General features: G+C 40.0%; 1 protein-coding gene across 2 annotated transcripts in view; it reads left to right on the top strand.

Moving 5' to 3' along the window:
• LOC126272312 (myosin-11) overlaps positions 1 to 16,813 on the top strand; it is a 256,577-nt gene that overhangs the window by 177,690 nt on the left and 62,074 nt on the right. Inside the window, exons 15-16 of one of the 2 annotated variants that reach the window (XM_049975092.1) lie at positions 5,516 to 5,736; positions 9,822 to 9,911. In XM_049975092.1, coding sequence (XP_049831049.1) covers positions 5,516 to 5,736; positions 9,822 to 9,911 — 311 coding nt within the window. The remainder of the gene's footprint in view (positions 1 to 5,515; positions 5,737 to 9,821; positions 9,912 to 16,813) is intronic. The other variant, XM_049975093.1, reaches the window with a different exon arrangement.

Genomic DNA, 16,813 nt, shown 5'->3' with positions numbered 1-16,813 from the left:
CGTACCTTTGGCAATCGTTTTCTTAACCTTGCGAAGTCGAGCTAACTGCCGACCTTCCTCAGCTCTGGTTAACACCTGGCTGATGGAGCCGTCGTCCACGTCACCAGAATGTAACAGAAAAACAGTGTCCATTGTAGTAGACGCCTCACGCCCATGCACCAGGAAAAGTGGCATAAATCCTGTGGTGTCTTGTTTGGCAGTGTTGTAGGCAAACATTACGAAAGGTAGCTCCACATACCAGTTGCTCTGCTCAACACTGAGGAACATTGATAGCATGTCGGTCAAGGTCTTATTAAGGCATTCAGTAAGCCCGTTAGTTTGCGGATGGTAGGCAGTCGTCATGTGATTATTAATGTTGCACTGATGGTTTATCTCTGTCACAAGATTCGATTGGAAAACTTTCCCTCGATGTATAATTAACGACCTAGGGGTACCTTTTTTTAATACAATGTCTTCCATGATGAACTTGGCTACCTCGAATACTTTGGCTGTTTTCACAGCTTTTGTAATGGCATAGCGTGTCAGATAGTTAGTTCAAACAATAATCCATCTATTGCCACCAGCATATGTTGGAAATCGTCCGAGGAGGTCAATCCCAACACACTGGAAAGGCGTTTCGGGTGGTGGAATTAGTTTGAGTCGGTCAGATGGTTTCTGAGGAACTCCCTTCCTCCTCTGGGACTCTAGACAGTGTGACACAGTGACGGACACTCCTAAATAAACCTGGCCAGAAAAATCTCTTGCAGATCCTATCGTATATCTTAAGAAATTATAATAAATCCTCAGGTGTGTCATGGAATTTCTGTAGAACATCTAAGCGCCTGTGTTTAGAAATTGCTGGTAGCCATCTGTTTTCAAACAGATCAAAGTTTTTCTTGCAAAGTAATCCATTAACTACCTTAAATTGTCCTTTCACATCTTCTTAAGGTAAGCATAATTTGAGATATCTTGGCGTCCTTCTGCTCAGCAGAGAGATCCTGGAGTGCAGCGAGACATCACTATCTTTATCAAAGTCTTGATTGCCTTGCACAGGGTTTCTTGAGAGACAGTTGGCAACTTGGTGTTTTCATCCACTTTTGTACACTATAGTGCCCACCTGGTGAGTCGTCCTGTTGGATCCATAAGACCTGTCAACCAACAAAGTGAATGATGGTTTGTAATGACTGAAAATGGCCTGCCATAGGGATACTGTCGAAATTTGCACTTGGCCCAGATCACAGCTAGACATTCTCTTTCTGTAGCTGAGTAGTTTCTCTCGGCTTTTGTAAGTGTCCTAGAAGCATAGGCTGTAACCTTCTCTTTTCCATCAGAGATTCGCACCAGAACAGCACTGATCCCATATGCACTGGTATCTGTGTGTAGTTCTGTAGGTGCTCTCATCATAGAGACCAAGTACAGGGTCAGTCGTCAGAGCTTTTCGCAGCACTTCGAAAGAATCTTGTTGAGCATCAAGCCAGATAAATTTAGCATCAGCCTTTAACAACTGTTGGAGTGGCCTGGCAAATCCTTTGATAAAACGATGGTAGTAAGAACATAATCTGAGGAAACTTCTCACATCTCTAATACTTTCAGGAATAGGAAATTCCGATACAGATCACACCTTTTCTTGGTCTGGTCACACACCTTCATTTGACACAAGGTGTCCAAGTATTTTGATTTCTTTTGCTTGAAAGAGACATTTTCTTGAAGTAAGTTTCAGTCCGCCTTGTTTGAGACACTTAAGAACGGCCCTCTGTCTTTTTGTGTGTTCATCAAATGTCTCTGAGAACACTATAATGTCATCTAAATAACAGACACATCATCGACTTCAGGTGACTTAGAAGATTATCCATCATCCATTCAAAAGTTGCTGGTGCATTACACAATCCAAACGGTATTACTCATACAGGCCCTCAGGGGTGATGAATGCAGTTTTCTCATGACCAGGCTCATCTACTTCGATTTCCAAGTATACCGAGTACATGTCCATGGTTGAGAAAAACCTAGCTGCCATGTGACAATCTAGTGTTTTGTCAATTCGTGGAAGAGGGTAAACGTCCTTTTTAGTTACCTTATTAAGCTTCCTGTAATCAATACAAAAATACCAACTGCTATCCTCCTTCCTCACGAGAACCACTGGTGACGATCAAGGGCTCTGTGAAGGCTGAATGATGTGATTCTTCATCATTTTCTCTAGCTTGTCGCGAATTATTTAACGTTCCGTTGCTGACACATGGGTTGCTCTCTGGCTTATTGGCTGGTGGTCTCCTGTGCTAATCCGGTGGTTCACAGTCAGTTTGTGTAGTTCGTTCTTCACCTGTGGATTGAAGCACTCAGAGAACTTGAAGAATAGCAAGTAGCTTCTTCTGTTGTTCCTTAGTGAGATCTGGTGATAGTCGAGCTAGAAGATCTTGTCTCATAGTGGTAGCGCTAATTTCGCCCACAGACTCGGCGTGGGAGGTTTCTATGACACTCAGCTGTTCTGCAATTAACGACTCAGCGTTTGCTACACACATGCGCCGTAGAAAGATCTGCGGTTCTCGGTTACAGCTAACTGTCCACAATTCATCGAATCCACTCTTAAACGAGACAACAGAGGCTGGGATGACAAAGTTATTCTTCAGTGGTATGCTTCTCTTACATTCCACTACAAGAACCATGGGTTAATGCATGGCATGACACAAGACAGTGACCTTTTTAGCGCTGACTGCAGGAATGATCACTTCATTCATCACACAGCCTCCCCACGCTTGGATGCGCATCTTCTTGTCCACAGTTCCTAATCTCGTCTAGCATAGTTTTCGAGTGACCACAATCTGTAATGGCCTGAGAAGCTTTCAGAAAGTCCCATCCGAGAATGACGTCATGACTACACTCTTGTAAGACGATGAATTCTAAGGGCTGTGTATGGCCACTTATACCCATACGAATGGTACATCTTCCTGTAGGTTTTACATATTTCCCATTAGCCACATTCAGCAGAGATATTTTGCTGTTGACGAATATGGTTTTGTGCAGCTGGAAACGGTACTTCTCCGAAATGACTGAATATGATGATCCAGAGTCCACAAGAGCTAGGGCTGGCTGGCCATCCATAAGGATATCAACATAGTGTCCTATCATTTTTGTAGTGATTTTCGGCGGAGGATTTTTGTCTTTGGTGGCCTCACCTCCAAGGAAGGTCGCACCCTTTAGTTTTCCAGGTTGTGGCGGCTAGGTGATCGGCTGGAGCTTCCAAACGGTGATGGAGACCTTGATTGGCGTGTTGGGGAGTGTCCTCTCCAGCGGCTAGCTTGTGGTGATGGGGACCTACATCGTCCTGCACCCACATCTTCTTGTTCATCTTGGTCATCCCAGAGTTGGTGTTGGCTAAAATCGGTGTGCTGTCTTCTGGCGTGAAAGTCAACAATTATCCGCCGTTTTTCTTGACAATAGCACACCACGTCCTGGTCGTCCGCATGGAAGCATACTGGTTGGTTATCCTGGATCCTCCTGATGTCAGTCTTCCTTGGTGCCCAAACAGGTTCCTCATGCGGCATTGTAGGAATGTACCTTCACCTGGGTCTCAACTTTTTCACTGTCTTAAAGGAAAATGAAGGACGAGAGGTTGGGTTCAATGTCTGTTCCACTTCCTCCCTTATGACCTCTTGAAGTGTCTCGGTGTTCTGCTCGCTCTGCAATCCAAGTGCATTTTGAACTTCCTTTCTCATTATATGATGAAGAATACTTGTGAAATCAGTTTCTTCCTTTATCACAGATATCGATACGACTTTTGGAAGCTGATCAAACTTCTTGCGTGTAATTCTTTTTTGATACATTGTCTCGATATATTGACACCATTTTATGAAGTCATCTTCAGTCGAAACCTCCTTCAGGAGTAGGGCTTTATACATGTCCCCAGCAACACCCTTCACAAGATGTGCAATGTTATCTTCCTCCTCCATTCTAGGATCCACTATTTTACACAGCTCAAAGACACCTTGAATGTAGGATGCTTTAGTTTCTCCTGGACGCTGTGCCCTGCACTTTAATTTATCTTCAGTCTTGCACTTCTGTCGTGTGTCGCCGAAATACTTGCGGACTTCCACCTGAAATACTTCCCAGATTGTGAACTTCTCCTCGTTGTTCTCATACCATTACTTGGCAGTGCTCTCCAAGTAGAAAAATATATTAATCAAACACACAGTGTCATCCCATTTGTTAAATTTGGCTATATGCTCATATGCCTTCAGTCACTTGTTTGGATCTTGGTCCTTGTCACCATAGAACCTACAAGGATGTCTCATGTGGTAGCACACAGTTGCTGTCATTGTAATGTCCTCTTCTTCTTCTGTCTCCCATACATTTTGATCTGTTGAATATGGCTTGAACTCGGATTTCTTTCCATGTAAACAGCAGCTGTGTCGTGGCCTGATGGGAGCCACTGCGCTTGTCGATAATGTGCCCTATCACAAGTTTCAGTACCCGGTGTCTCCACCAGAAGAAAGTCATGTAGAAGAATGTGTAATTAAATGATTTCCCAACACCCGCTTCACTTTACAAAGGTTTATTCAGCACTTGCACATACAATAGCACGGACCGAATTACCTACCGCTGGAACACATACGGTATATATACAGTTACAGAACATTCCTGTACAATGATTCTGGACATTTGGGGATACTTCTAGAATATACTTGAACTGAATATAGAAATTAAAATTTTACAAGTCAGGTGAGTTTTGAACTGATGACCCTCCATGCAACAGTCTAGTATCACAACCACTACACCATGGTGACTGTGCTACTCAGCTTCTTGTGCAACAATATAAACAGTTCAGAGGAGTGGTGTAATTAAGGTATATAACTTCTTCTCAATCGATGGCCTAGAATTCTTCACAAGAAAAGGATTTGGATGTGTATCCACAGTGTGTACTAAGTGAAGTAAGTAAAAGATACATCAGTATACGTTATACAACATTTTATTTCAACACGGGTGGCAAGTCACGAATAACATACCAACAATGAACCTCGAACTCCCCAACTCTCACTCTTATATACAGTTTCAGACTAAAAATCCGAATGTCTTGTGGTTTGATCCCTGCTCGGCCAGAGGTTTCTTTCACCTTTGACCATGTTTGTCAATGCGAAAATCCAGAGTTGCACCTTTGGAGAGTTCACATTAAACTGTAGGTCACCTTATCAGTGACTGGGTAAGTCAGTTAAGAAGTCGGAGAAGGGCAATGGCAAACAACTTCCCCCCCCCCCCCCCCTCCCCCCCCCCCTCCCCCCCCCCCCCCCCCCTGCTGCTAGTAAAGTACTCTGTTGTTCAGGCCACACTTCAGGTCAATGACAGGTTTACTTTTTACATCACTCCTAAACAGCTCTAAGCAGAAATTCCAGGGAGCTTATGCCTGGTGTTAGGCGTATTAAGAACAAAATATTTAATTATAGTAAAAGTGTGCTCATGGCATGATTAACTTTTGTAGGAAGTGAATTTATTATTAGCTGTTATGTCAAAAGTTTGTATGATATTTAATATTTATTCTTATTTCCAGGTAGAGTATTCCATGAGGAAGATGAAGAGGGAGAAGTATTCAATAACACATATCTTTCTGATGTGAAAGCTGGGCGTTGTAACTTCAGAGTAGAGGATAGTAACAATCGCATCTCTGAACTGCAATATCGGAACTCATTGTGTCCACCACATCTAAAATCATCTTACCCAGCAGAAACCCAGTTTCATGACCCTTCTGTGGTAAAGGATGATGATATAAAGGTATGAAGATTTGTGTCATGGATAAAATTGGGAAATGTCTTTTTTATAATCAATATTTCATATCATTTTTTACAATGACAGACGCAATTCATGTAGTGCTTAAGTAGATGCAGTTCAGATAGTGCTTAACTAAATAATTAGGTGGGTCTTTAATAAAATGAGTTTACTGAGTGCTTGTTTAACTGATACATGCACTCTCATTTCTTTCATGAGGAATGAATATAAAATTAGTCACAACTGGCTTGTCAGTTGAGATACTGTATAACATACTATCTAAAAACTCTGTATGATTCTATTAGCAGCTATTTCTGTTGTTTTCTTTTTGTGTAATAAGTCTGGAAATTTTGGCAATGTTCCTTGCCTGTTACAGCTAAACTGCACTAATACTTGTGTGTAGAGGGTAAGATAGGTATTATTCTTGACTCCTAGAGCTAAGCAAGTTTTAATCAGTCGAAAATTTGCCATTTATCTTTTTATTGTGCCAATTTCAACAGTTGTGTGTTATATTTGCAGCAGCTTTAATTAATGGATACTATATTTACTATTCAAATTATTGAAGTACGAATAAAAATAAGATTGTCAGGCAATGTTAAGGGTATCTTTTCCATTTAGGTGAAGCAAGACTTCTTTCTAATCTCAGGAACTCAAGCAAAATGATCATTAAAATATTTAGCTTTTGGTTTTCTTTGATGCGGTTCTCTTCAAGTTTCTGGCTGCAAGGTATCAGTGTGCTGACAGAAGTGTCATTTAGCTTTTCACTCCAATTCAAGGTGAACTACTACTACTACTACTACTACTACTACTACTCCTGCTGCTGCTGCTGCTGCTGCTGCTGCTGCCGCCGCCGCAGCAGCAGCAGCAACAGCAGCTAATGTTGATCATTCTTGTGATTCAGCAATGTTAGGTACTGCTACCAGCTGATCCACTCTCTCTACCATAATTGTGAATTGTATTGTATACAAAATACAATGGGGAAGAATCAGGATCTTTGTCAATTGTAAGTGTGTTGCACTTCATGACTTCATTGACATTCAAAGATTTGTAGATTGCTTTGATTCTGTGATCCCTCCATAATTCTTCAGGAGCAACGTTTTGAATAGATTTTGTTGGTCATAGATTCCACAGATAATCACAGTTGCTTGGAGGAAACCTAAAATTTGTTTGTCCAGTCTCGGATTTGGCCATTTGACCTTAGTTTTTCATTGGTTGCTCAGTTCAGATGTTTTGCTACCTCATTTTCTTTTTATGTCAAAGGAATTGTCAACTCTTGGCTAACTCCATTTGTCTTAAAGAATACCTTTGTAAGGTGGTTGGCAATACTTTTCTATTATCTGTTTGAAATATTTTAATTTGTTGACTAATTTAATTTTCTACTTCTGGTTTAAATTGAAAGCAAGTGTCACAGACTTCTTTTGTTATTTTTAGCAAGTAACCAAATGATTTTCTTGAGATATAAGCTGTAAAAGGGTGAAGATAACCTGCTCCTGACCGCAAAGCTATACTCATTGGTCCACAAATATCAGAAAGTATTATTTCAAGTAAAAATTTTGCATCTATCATTTGGTATATATGTGTTTCAGTTTATGTTTGTCCAAATCTTTTTTTCTTCTTAAGAAACACATGACTACACAATTAAACTGTTTCTCTCTATTATGCCACAGTTTGTAATTATTGTTAATTTCTACAGAATCAGCATAACAACAAAATTCATCTGAACGTACACTCTTAGAATGCCTCAACACTTTACTCTGGTGAGGGTGGGATATTTCTCAGGTCAACCCCGAAATGAGATCCGTTGTGTCTGATCTTCCCGACACTACCCACTGTAGACTTCAATTTACCTCTGAGCCTCCATAACAGCCTTTTAAAACCATATGACATTACCAGATCATTATCGCTACCCCAAGCTACCTACAACTGCAGTTGTTCCTGCCTTAAACCTTGTAGTCCTGTGCTTCCCCATGTACTAGTACTACTTCCAGCACCACTGTGAGTAATCTTACAACATAAAAGGCAGAACAAAAACTAAATCTATTCATGTTATTTACTAACATACAGTTTTATACATGTTCGCTGCTCAACATCTGTGTAGGAATGACCACCACCAAATGAAGTGAGTGCATGAAAGCACTAGGAACTGGCTATCTTGCAGACACCCAGAGCATGAGTTATGAGACCTGAGTGCCTGCTAAAAAAAATCCTTAAGTGTTTCACAGCATCGAGTTTGCAGCAAGAGAAAATCTGATTTGGTAAAATGGCTCTGAGCACTATGGGACTTAACATCTGAGGCCATCAGTCCCCTAGAACTTAGAACTACTTAAACCTAACTAATCTAAGGACATCACACACATCCATGCCTGAGGCAGGATTCAAACCTGCGACTGTAGCAGTCGCGCGGTTCCGGACTGAAGCGCGTAGAACCGCTTGGTCACCGCAGCCTGCGGAAATGTGATTTGTCAATGAAATTGGGTTTTTAGTACCAGCAGCTAAGAATAGTTAAATTTGCTACTGGAATGCATCTTAATGCAATGATGTTATTTTATCCTGTTTTAGGAGTTTGTATAATCATGTTTGCCAAACAATCATCTACGTTACTAATTGTCTGAGACAGTTGCCCAGACCCAGTTGCAGGTTGACTGTCTAATGGATTCAGAGGCAACATAACATTTGACTTTCAGTACATCATACAATTATTGACTGAATTTAAAATGTTTTCTAATCACTAAGAGGTATAATCTTACATTACAGGCTTAACACAATAAGTCAAATGTTTTTGCTTGAAAATGCCAGTTCAACAATATTTTGCAATTCTCATACAAAGCCCTCCAGAAGCCTATATCCAGTAAGTATCCTTAATTATGATCCCACAAGAATTGCACACACACACACACACACACACACGCGCGCGCGTGCGTGTGTGTGTGTGTGTGTGTGTGTGTGTGTGTGTGTGTGTGTGTGTGTGTGTGTGTGCGCGTGCGCGCGTGTGTGTGTGTGTGTGTGTGTGTGTGTGTGTGTGTTTGTAGTATGCATATATCAAAAGGACCTATATTGCAAATATTAATGTTAATAATGTATTTGCAAATCTCTCTTGAAGAAAGACATAGTTAAAAGAAACATAAAAGTAGTACTGTCACTTGCTTCAATTTCTGATGTGCTGACACATTGAAATTGTCACACAGTTATTTTGTCATTAACAGCAACATTCATAAGAAAAGCAAATACATTCTTATGTAAAATTTCAGTGTAAAAGTGTACTGAAGTTACTTGAAAAAATATTATACTTCTCAATGAGAAGTTTTTACACCAAGAAACTCGTAAGGTGCAGCCATGCAGTAGAAATGATAAGAAATGGTGGAATAGCTGTATGGATTTAATACACCAATGGAAGTGTGACAATGGAACAAGGAGAAAAACATCTTGTGAAAATAGTGGTATCATTAAACTCAAAACATCATATTGTCTTAATATGCACCTTGCCATTTGCCTCGTATTTCTTTCCCAGCAACAATCATTATCTTACACCTGTTATCCTTGCAGTCTCTTCATTTGCTATATTAGCAGCAGATTTACATTTTTGTGATTTCCTTCCTTCGTATGATTATCAAATTTTGTTGTTAATTTTGTTGTCTACAGTATCACAGTTCCACACCATTCTCATTTAAAATGTAACTTATTTCCAAACGTCAAAGTTTACGCAAATGTATAACACATTAACCTGGTAAAATTTCGTCTAGATGTTCTTATTTACCCCATTGTGTGTATCCATAGGAACAGATAAATCTGCCATTGCGAAACTCGGACATACTGGGGTAAATATGTCTTCTGTCATTGAAATCACAGTCTTGGCATTTTTCTTGATGAAATGAAGTTTTTTGCCTTTACTTGTTTGAGGCTTTTGTTAATGTTGAGTGTCTCATCTCCCCTGGAATTGTGACAAACATTTTATCAGCTTTGTTGCTGCATTGGGATAAATACAGACTTGAACTGTCACCTCATTCCTGCCTAATGAACTACACGAGTTGACACTTTGTCAGTATCATCATTAATTAATGTTTTTATTGATGATTATTTTCTTTTATTTGCAGTTGGGATTGATTGATATGGATCATTTTGATAGTTTAAGTACTAGTTGTCTACTACCAGAGGAAAAACCACGTAAAAAGGATAAAGGGCAGGTCTGTATGAGACATTCATCTTCTGCTGCTGCACAGTTTTAATAACCTGCACATCTTTTGAAAGCTGTTATCTTCTCTAGTGCATTTTCCTCTTGCCCTCCTGTAAATCATTCATATTTCTATTGATGCAGCACATTAATACTTCTATACTTCTTCTTAAATACTAATGGTACTGCTTTGCACAGCCCTGTGTAACATTTTTCATATAACATATGTCTTGTAAGACATCATTTTATGTTGCGACATTAACATAATTACAGATTATGGCTTACACACTTCTAGCGTGATATTGTTTAGAAATTATGATTTGCAATTATAAAATATGTTTGGAAATCATGTGATGTTGATTTTAATCCTTGGTAGTTTTCCAAAGTGAGTTCACCTTAAAAATATAAATCTAAATAATAGTTGTAATTCATTGTTTGCAAGTAATAGGGAAAAATTGATTTTGCACGCACTTATATAAAATGTTGAAGTGCTACTTTGCAGGTGTAGGTTGTCCATACTTATCCAAAGACACTTGGGGGAATTTGGGAGGGGGGGGGGGGGGGATCTTGATCTTACTCCAAACCCATGCTAATAAGTCAAAACAATATTTCATCGATCTGGAATCAAAGTTCAAAAAAAATTTACTTTAGAGTTCTTCACAAACTTTACACATCGAAATGCATATTCAAGTTTATTCTTTTCTCTCAGTTAGGAAGTTACCTTTAAACGAAGACTATTACTAACAGCCATCAGCAGTATTACTAAAGTTGTCAAGATAATGTCAGTATTTTAAAATGGATTAAAAAGTCTTGATTGCAATAAAATATTTATTTGTAACGGTAACCAGTTTGTCAAAATGTCACTTTCTTCAGACCATTTATACCACGATGATAGGCGTTTTTAATCCATTTTAAAGTATTTCAGCGAGACTGCTGACTGTCTCCGAGAGAAATTTTCTATAAAGTTAGTGATGGTGATATCTATATGTCAATGTTTACACACACGACAGTTCTTGTTAATAAAGTAAACTCTGTATTGCAAAACTTGTATCCGTAACTAATGATCATCTATAAGACTATTGTTCACTGATACTTCTGTGTCTCAAAGCTGGAAACTGTAAATTTTAATGAGTCTCCAACCTATTTTCTTCTTTTCTGAAACTTTATTCTCTACCCATGTTACACAAAGTTCATAAATACTGATTTGTGACCATTGTTTTTTAACATTCCCACAAAATGTCTACTGCCATCTCTACATAAAGATTAGTTTTTGCTAAAGTGAGGTCTCGCAGAATGTGGGTACGGTGTTGTTTGTGTATGTCTGGTTAAGATTAACCATTAATACGTACTCATCTAGAGATAGATAGAGTCGAAAGTTGAACGAAGGGTAGCACTTTGAAGGACAGAGGGAAAAAAGTGCCAAGGGTGAAAAAAAACCTCTGATAATTGGGTTGGGTTGTAATAACAGTAGCGGTTTTCTTGCTTCCTGCGACAGGTCATGCAAGGGTAGGCATTGCTAATAGTGGGTATCATGCAGGCCAATACCTCGTCGACTTGCGTTGGTTTTACTTGACGACTGTCGCTGGGTGCCGATGTTGACTTCTCGGTGAGCGTCAGCATACCTGTAACAGTTAGGTTCATGATTGTTTTGTGTATGATAGGTCATATGTCAGATTCACAGTGTAGGGTTATGTTTGCGGTTTGTTTGTGCGTCACTGTGTAAGCTTGTCAGTTTCCGTGCTGTAGCCTGTTGGTTGGCTTTAATAGCAGCTGGCATATCCAGTCTACGTTGCTGATATGCAGGGGCTTGCTGATGTTGTTTGTGGATGTATGTTAGCCCTTCCATAGATGGTTATGCCCTAGCTAGTAGAGTTTTTTGGCCGCTAACGCTTCCACCTATGGTTTTGATCATAATTTCCCAGAGTAAGGATGAAAGGATTGTTACAGTGTCTAGAGTTCCTGTATAGTCGAGTGGCGTGTTTTCTTATCACCTCCTTGAGGTTTTCAAGGCGATATTCATTGTGAAGATCACGGTGCTTGTGTAGCGTGGAGTGTTACTACTGATGCGTAGCGCTTTGTTATGTATGATCTGCAGGCAGCACAGGTTTGTAGGAACTGTGTATCTGCAGACTGGAGCTGCATATGTCATCAGAGGTCTAATCATCTTATGTATATGGACCTCGAAACCCTCCTATTCAGGGTACGTTCCCTGTTGAGCATTGGGTAGAGTTGTTTGAGCCTTGTGTGGCATGCACTCTGTTGGCAGTGTGTTCATTCTGGTCCCCCCAATGTAAGTTTCTGGTACAGCCAGAGATTGAGATATCTGACTTTCTCTCAGAAATGTATTGAGCGTGCATGAAGTGTTACCTGTCGACAATGTTGGTGTTCGCGCAGTACCTTCAGTCTGCTTGTAAACAGCACTTCTTCGCACTTGTCGATGATTACTTTAATAAGCCATCTTTCCAACCAAGGCTCGGCAGTTCTGCGTGCTGTCTGTATTCGTGAATTTATCTTAGATGGTTTCCAATCTTGCACAAGGATGGCTGTGTACAGGTTGAACAAGATGGGCCCCAGCCTTGGGGTACTCCAGTGTGGATACTGTGTTGTGTCGATTGTTTGCCCTGCACGTACGTGTTAAAACATCTGTTCATGAGATATGAGTGTATGAGACGTACAAGTCCATTGGGGAAACCAGCATTGCTTAGTTTGCTTATAACGCCGTTGTACCAGAGATGATCGAAAGCTTTTTCAAAGTCCAGAAACATGAATCCTGTGGCGTTGTTCATGTTGTAGCCGCATGTTATATGTTCAACTATGCGGAGGAGTTTTTGTGTTGTCGAGTGGTGATTCCTGAAGCAGAATTGCTCTGGTCTTAGGGTGTCATTGGCAATGCAGTGCCTAGTGATGTGTTTAAGTATTACCTTTCAACAATCTTGCTGAGCGAGCATGGAAGACTGATGGGTCGGTAATTTTGTGAGAGGGAGTGGTTTCTCTCTGGCTTCCTGAGCATCAGGACCTTTGCCGCCTTCCAAAAGTCAGAGAAGTGTTGGAGTTTTAAGGTGGCATTTGTTGTGTGTGCAAAGTATTCTGCTGCACTATACATGGCCTTCTGGAGGACACTGTTTTGAATGCCATCAGGCTCAGAGGCTTTCCTAACATTGGTATGCTTAATAGCCCAAGTAATTTAGTTTGTACTAGTATGTATGACTTCATCATGTGAGGGCTGGGCTACAAGATGTGTAACCTCCTGATCCGTTTCAAGAGTGAATACTGGATCTGAAGGAGCCAGATTTGGCATGAAAAATGCAGCAAGTGTTGCAGCAAGTGTTGCAGCAAGTGTTGCAGCAAGTGTTGCAGCAAGTGTTGCAGCAAGTGTTGCAGCAAGTGTTGCAGCAAGTGTTGCAGCAAGTGTTGCAGCAAGTGTTGCAGCAAGTGTTGCAGCAAGTGTTGCAGCAAGTGTTGCAGCAAGTGTTGCAGCAAGTGTTGCAGCAAGTGTTGCAGCAAGTGTTGCAGCAAGTGTTGCAGCAAGTGTTGCAGCAAGTGTTGCAGCAAGTGTTGCAGCAAGTGTTGCAGCAAGTGTTGCAGCAAGTGTTGCAGCAAGTGTTGCAGCAAGTGTTGCAGCAAGTGTTGCAGCAAGTGTTGCAGCCATAAGCTCTGCCTTCTCCTACACAGAGTAGGCTGCACTGTCTGGTACCTGTAGAGTTGGAATGTGATGTTTCTCCCTGGTGAAGTGTCTGGCTAGTTTCCACACACCAGGATGGGTGGTATCTAGCCCGATGAGTTTCTGCCCTCATTGTTTGTTTCAAAATGTTTGTGTTTTGTCCCGCATTATACCCTGTAGTCTGTGGATGTTCAGTTTATAGAATAACAGTCTGTACGCCTCTTTATGGGTCCTAATTTCTCATACTTATCTTCATGGACCCTAGGCTAAATGTATATTGGCAGCAGTAAGATTGTTCTGCAGTGAGCTTCAGAGGTCAGATATAGTGCTCCTCCAAAAGAACATTGCCTTCCCTCCAGTGATTCCCATTTGTGTTTTTAAAGCATCTCTCATAACATTTGTGTGTTGTTCAGTCCTACCAGAAACAAGTTAAGCAGCCTGCCTCTGGATTACTTCAGTGTTTTCTTGTAATTTGACCTGGTGTGGATCCCAAGCTTTTGAGCAGTACTAAAGTATAGGTCACACTAGTATCTTATGTGTGGTCTCCTTAACGGAATAACCACACTTTCCTCAAATTCTCCCAATAAACATAATGTGACCATGTCCCTTCACAATCCTCATATCCTGGTTCCATCTCATATCGCTTTGTAACATTACGCCCAGATATTTAAATGACACAACTTTGTCAAGCAAGACACTACCTGTCTCTATCCAAACATTACAGGTTTGATCTTCCTACTCATTCACTTTTACTTACATTTTGCCACATTTAGGGCTATGTGCATTTATCACACCAACTGTAAATTTTGTCTAAGTCTTCTTGCATCTTCCTGCAGTCACTTAACATCAACACCTTACCACATACCACCGCATCACCAACAAGCAACTGTAGATTGCTGCCCACCCTGTCAACCAAATTATTTGTGTATATAGAACAACAACAACAACACTCCTATCACACTTCCCTTGGCTATTCCTGATGATACCATTGTCTCTGACAAACACTCGCCATCAAGGACAGCATACAGGGTTCTATTACTTAAGAAGTTTTAGAGCCACTTGCATGTGTCAAAACCTGTTCTGTATGCTTGCACATTCGTCAAGTCTGCAGTGGGGTACCTTGCCAAATACTTTCAGGGAATTCAGAAATATGAAATTGTCTGTTGCCCCTCATCCATAGTTTGCAGTATGTCATGAGAGCAGAGTTTCACACAAATGAAGCTTTCAGAAACCATGCTGAGTCATGCACAGAAGTGTTTTCTTCTCTCGGAAAATTATTGCATTTGAACTGATTATAGTGTTTGTGAACACTGATCATAGTCAAACCTACATTCTAATGTTCGTGAACAGCAGCCATCTCCTACTCCATCCCCACACAACATGCACACATCTTACCCATTCTAGCAAGACTAACTACTGAAGAAGTAAACTGCAAAGGCTGACAGATACGTGGATATGCAACTCCTTACCCTCCTGATGTGTCACAAAGACGGTGATATCTTAACGAGCTGTATAGCTGGCTGTTCAGAAGAAATTAGAATTGAGCTACAAACTACTCAACTCTACACTTCCAAAATGCGAGATTAAACCTCTTAAATACAAAATCATGCACAAATTTAAGAAATACATACTACTAAGAAAACACAGAAAAGGTAAAATATATCACTTGCTGCCCTGGAGATGCCACAGGCGACAGCTTTCTCCATTGTTTAATTCTTTTATTTACTATATGAAGTACCAAATGAAGATCTTAACAAGAATTCACTGTTAACATAGCTGCTTTCCCAACAATTTATTAATTCTTTAAGATTACACTCAATGGTATAGCTGATAACCCCTCTGCCTCCCTCCAAAAATGTTTAATCAAATTCAGTTTTTAAAAAAATAAATGGAAAGAAATCGCTACGTCACCACTGCCACTTTATGTCTTAATCTTAATCAATGATGTCACAAAGTTGGATCTCTTCAGGTGTTGGATACTAACTACAATGACACTTTCCACCAAATTAATCCCAATAGTCACTCATTGAACGTTTTGACTTTAAGTGGTGGCTAACTCTACTTACCTATTCTCACCATGGTGGAAAAGAAAATTATCAATCCCTGCTTAGAAATGATATCATTTTGAAATAGATCTATGTTACAATTTCCATAATTACAAACAAATTTAGAAGTCTGGCATCATTCAGCTAAACCTAATTATTCCAAATAGTAAGCTCCATGAGTAACATCATACTTTAGACAATCTCTGACCGCACATCATTTCTATCCTCATGATGGTATCAAGTATTATCAGATTGTAAAGCTGGACATGTTGGGCTCTTACCTATAACATTTCAATAAACCCCTACAATGTGCTTCACTCGAAGCATTTAGTAATTACCCATTTTACTTAGACTGAGTTGTTTCTGTTTCTAACAACAAAACACCATTTCTCTTCTTGTATAAGTTTAATGAAATCCACTACTCACTAATTTGCAACCAATGTGAAACAACTTCATTAACTGTTGGTTTTCCGACTGGTTATATCACTAACCCACCCTATCATAGTCAGTGACAAAATAAAATTATGACCACCAAAAATCCAAATTACCTCCTAAACTGAATATCCAATATTGATCCCTGACAACGTGCATCGAATTAGCCTACCTGAGGGTTCTATACAACAGCTGTAACCTTACTTCTGGTACCAGTTGCCCTATTTGTTCCATAGTTAAAACCATATTACAATGTAACACATGTAACCATTTGGAAACATTTAGGCTAATAAATGAATAACATTCACTTTAATCAATTAATGTATTTTCGTTCGTGGCAGTCAAGTCGTTGTATAGCAACCTGCTTGCTGACTGCCCCTCAGCACCTTACCCGCACAGCGTGTGATCATTTCTGATCACGCATACTGTCTTAATGAAATCTCTTGCAACGTGTTCTTCGTACATCATCATAAATACAAGAAATGTATGACGTATTAACACTAAGAATTGCCCTTTCATTTATTAATAAAACTTACAAGTATTGCTTTGTCATACTGTGCTGAAGCAAAATTACATCCATAATGCTCCTTAGGTTTCAAACTAGCACAATACAAACTTAAAGAGACTAATTACAGGTGTTGCACAAAGACATGGGAATACCGCAAGAAGTGCATGCTTCAACATAAATGCAGATGCTAGTCACACCTGCAGGTGTGACTGCTACATTTGTCCAGAGTAACACCTGTGCAATGCTCTCAATATGTTGCAACTGTCAGT

Source organism: Schistocerca gregaria, chromosome 5 (genome assembly GCF_023897955.1).
Source record: "Schistocerca gregaria isolate iqSchGreg1 chromosome 5, iqSchGreg1.2, whole genome shotgun sequence".
Lineage (NCBI taxonomy): Eukaryota > Metazoa > Arthropoda > Insecta > Orthoptera > Acrididae > Schistocerca > Schistocerca gregaria.
The sequence above is the reverse complement of the archived record's forward strand: the minus strand, read 5'-3'. Positions and strand labels throughout refer to the sequence as shown.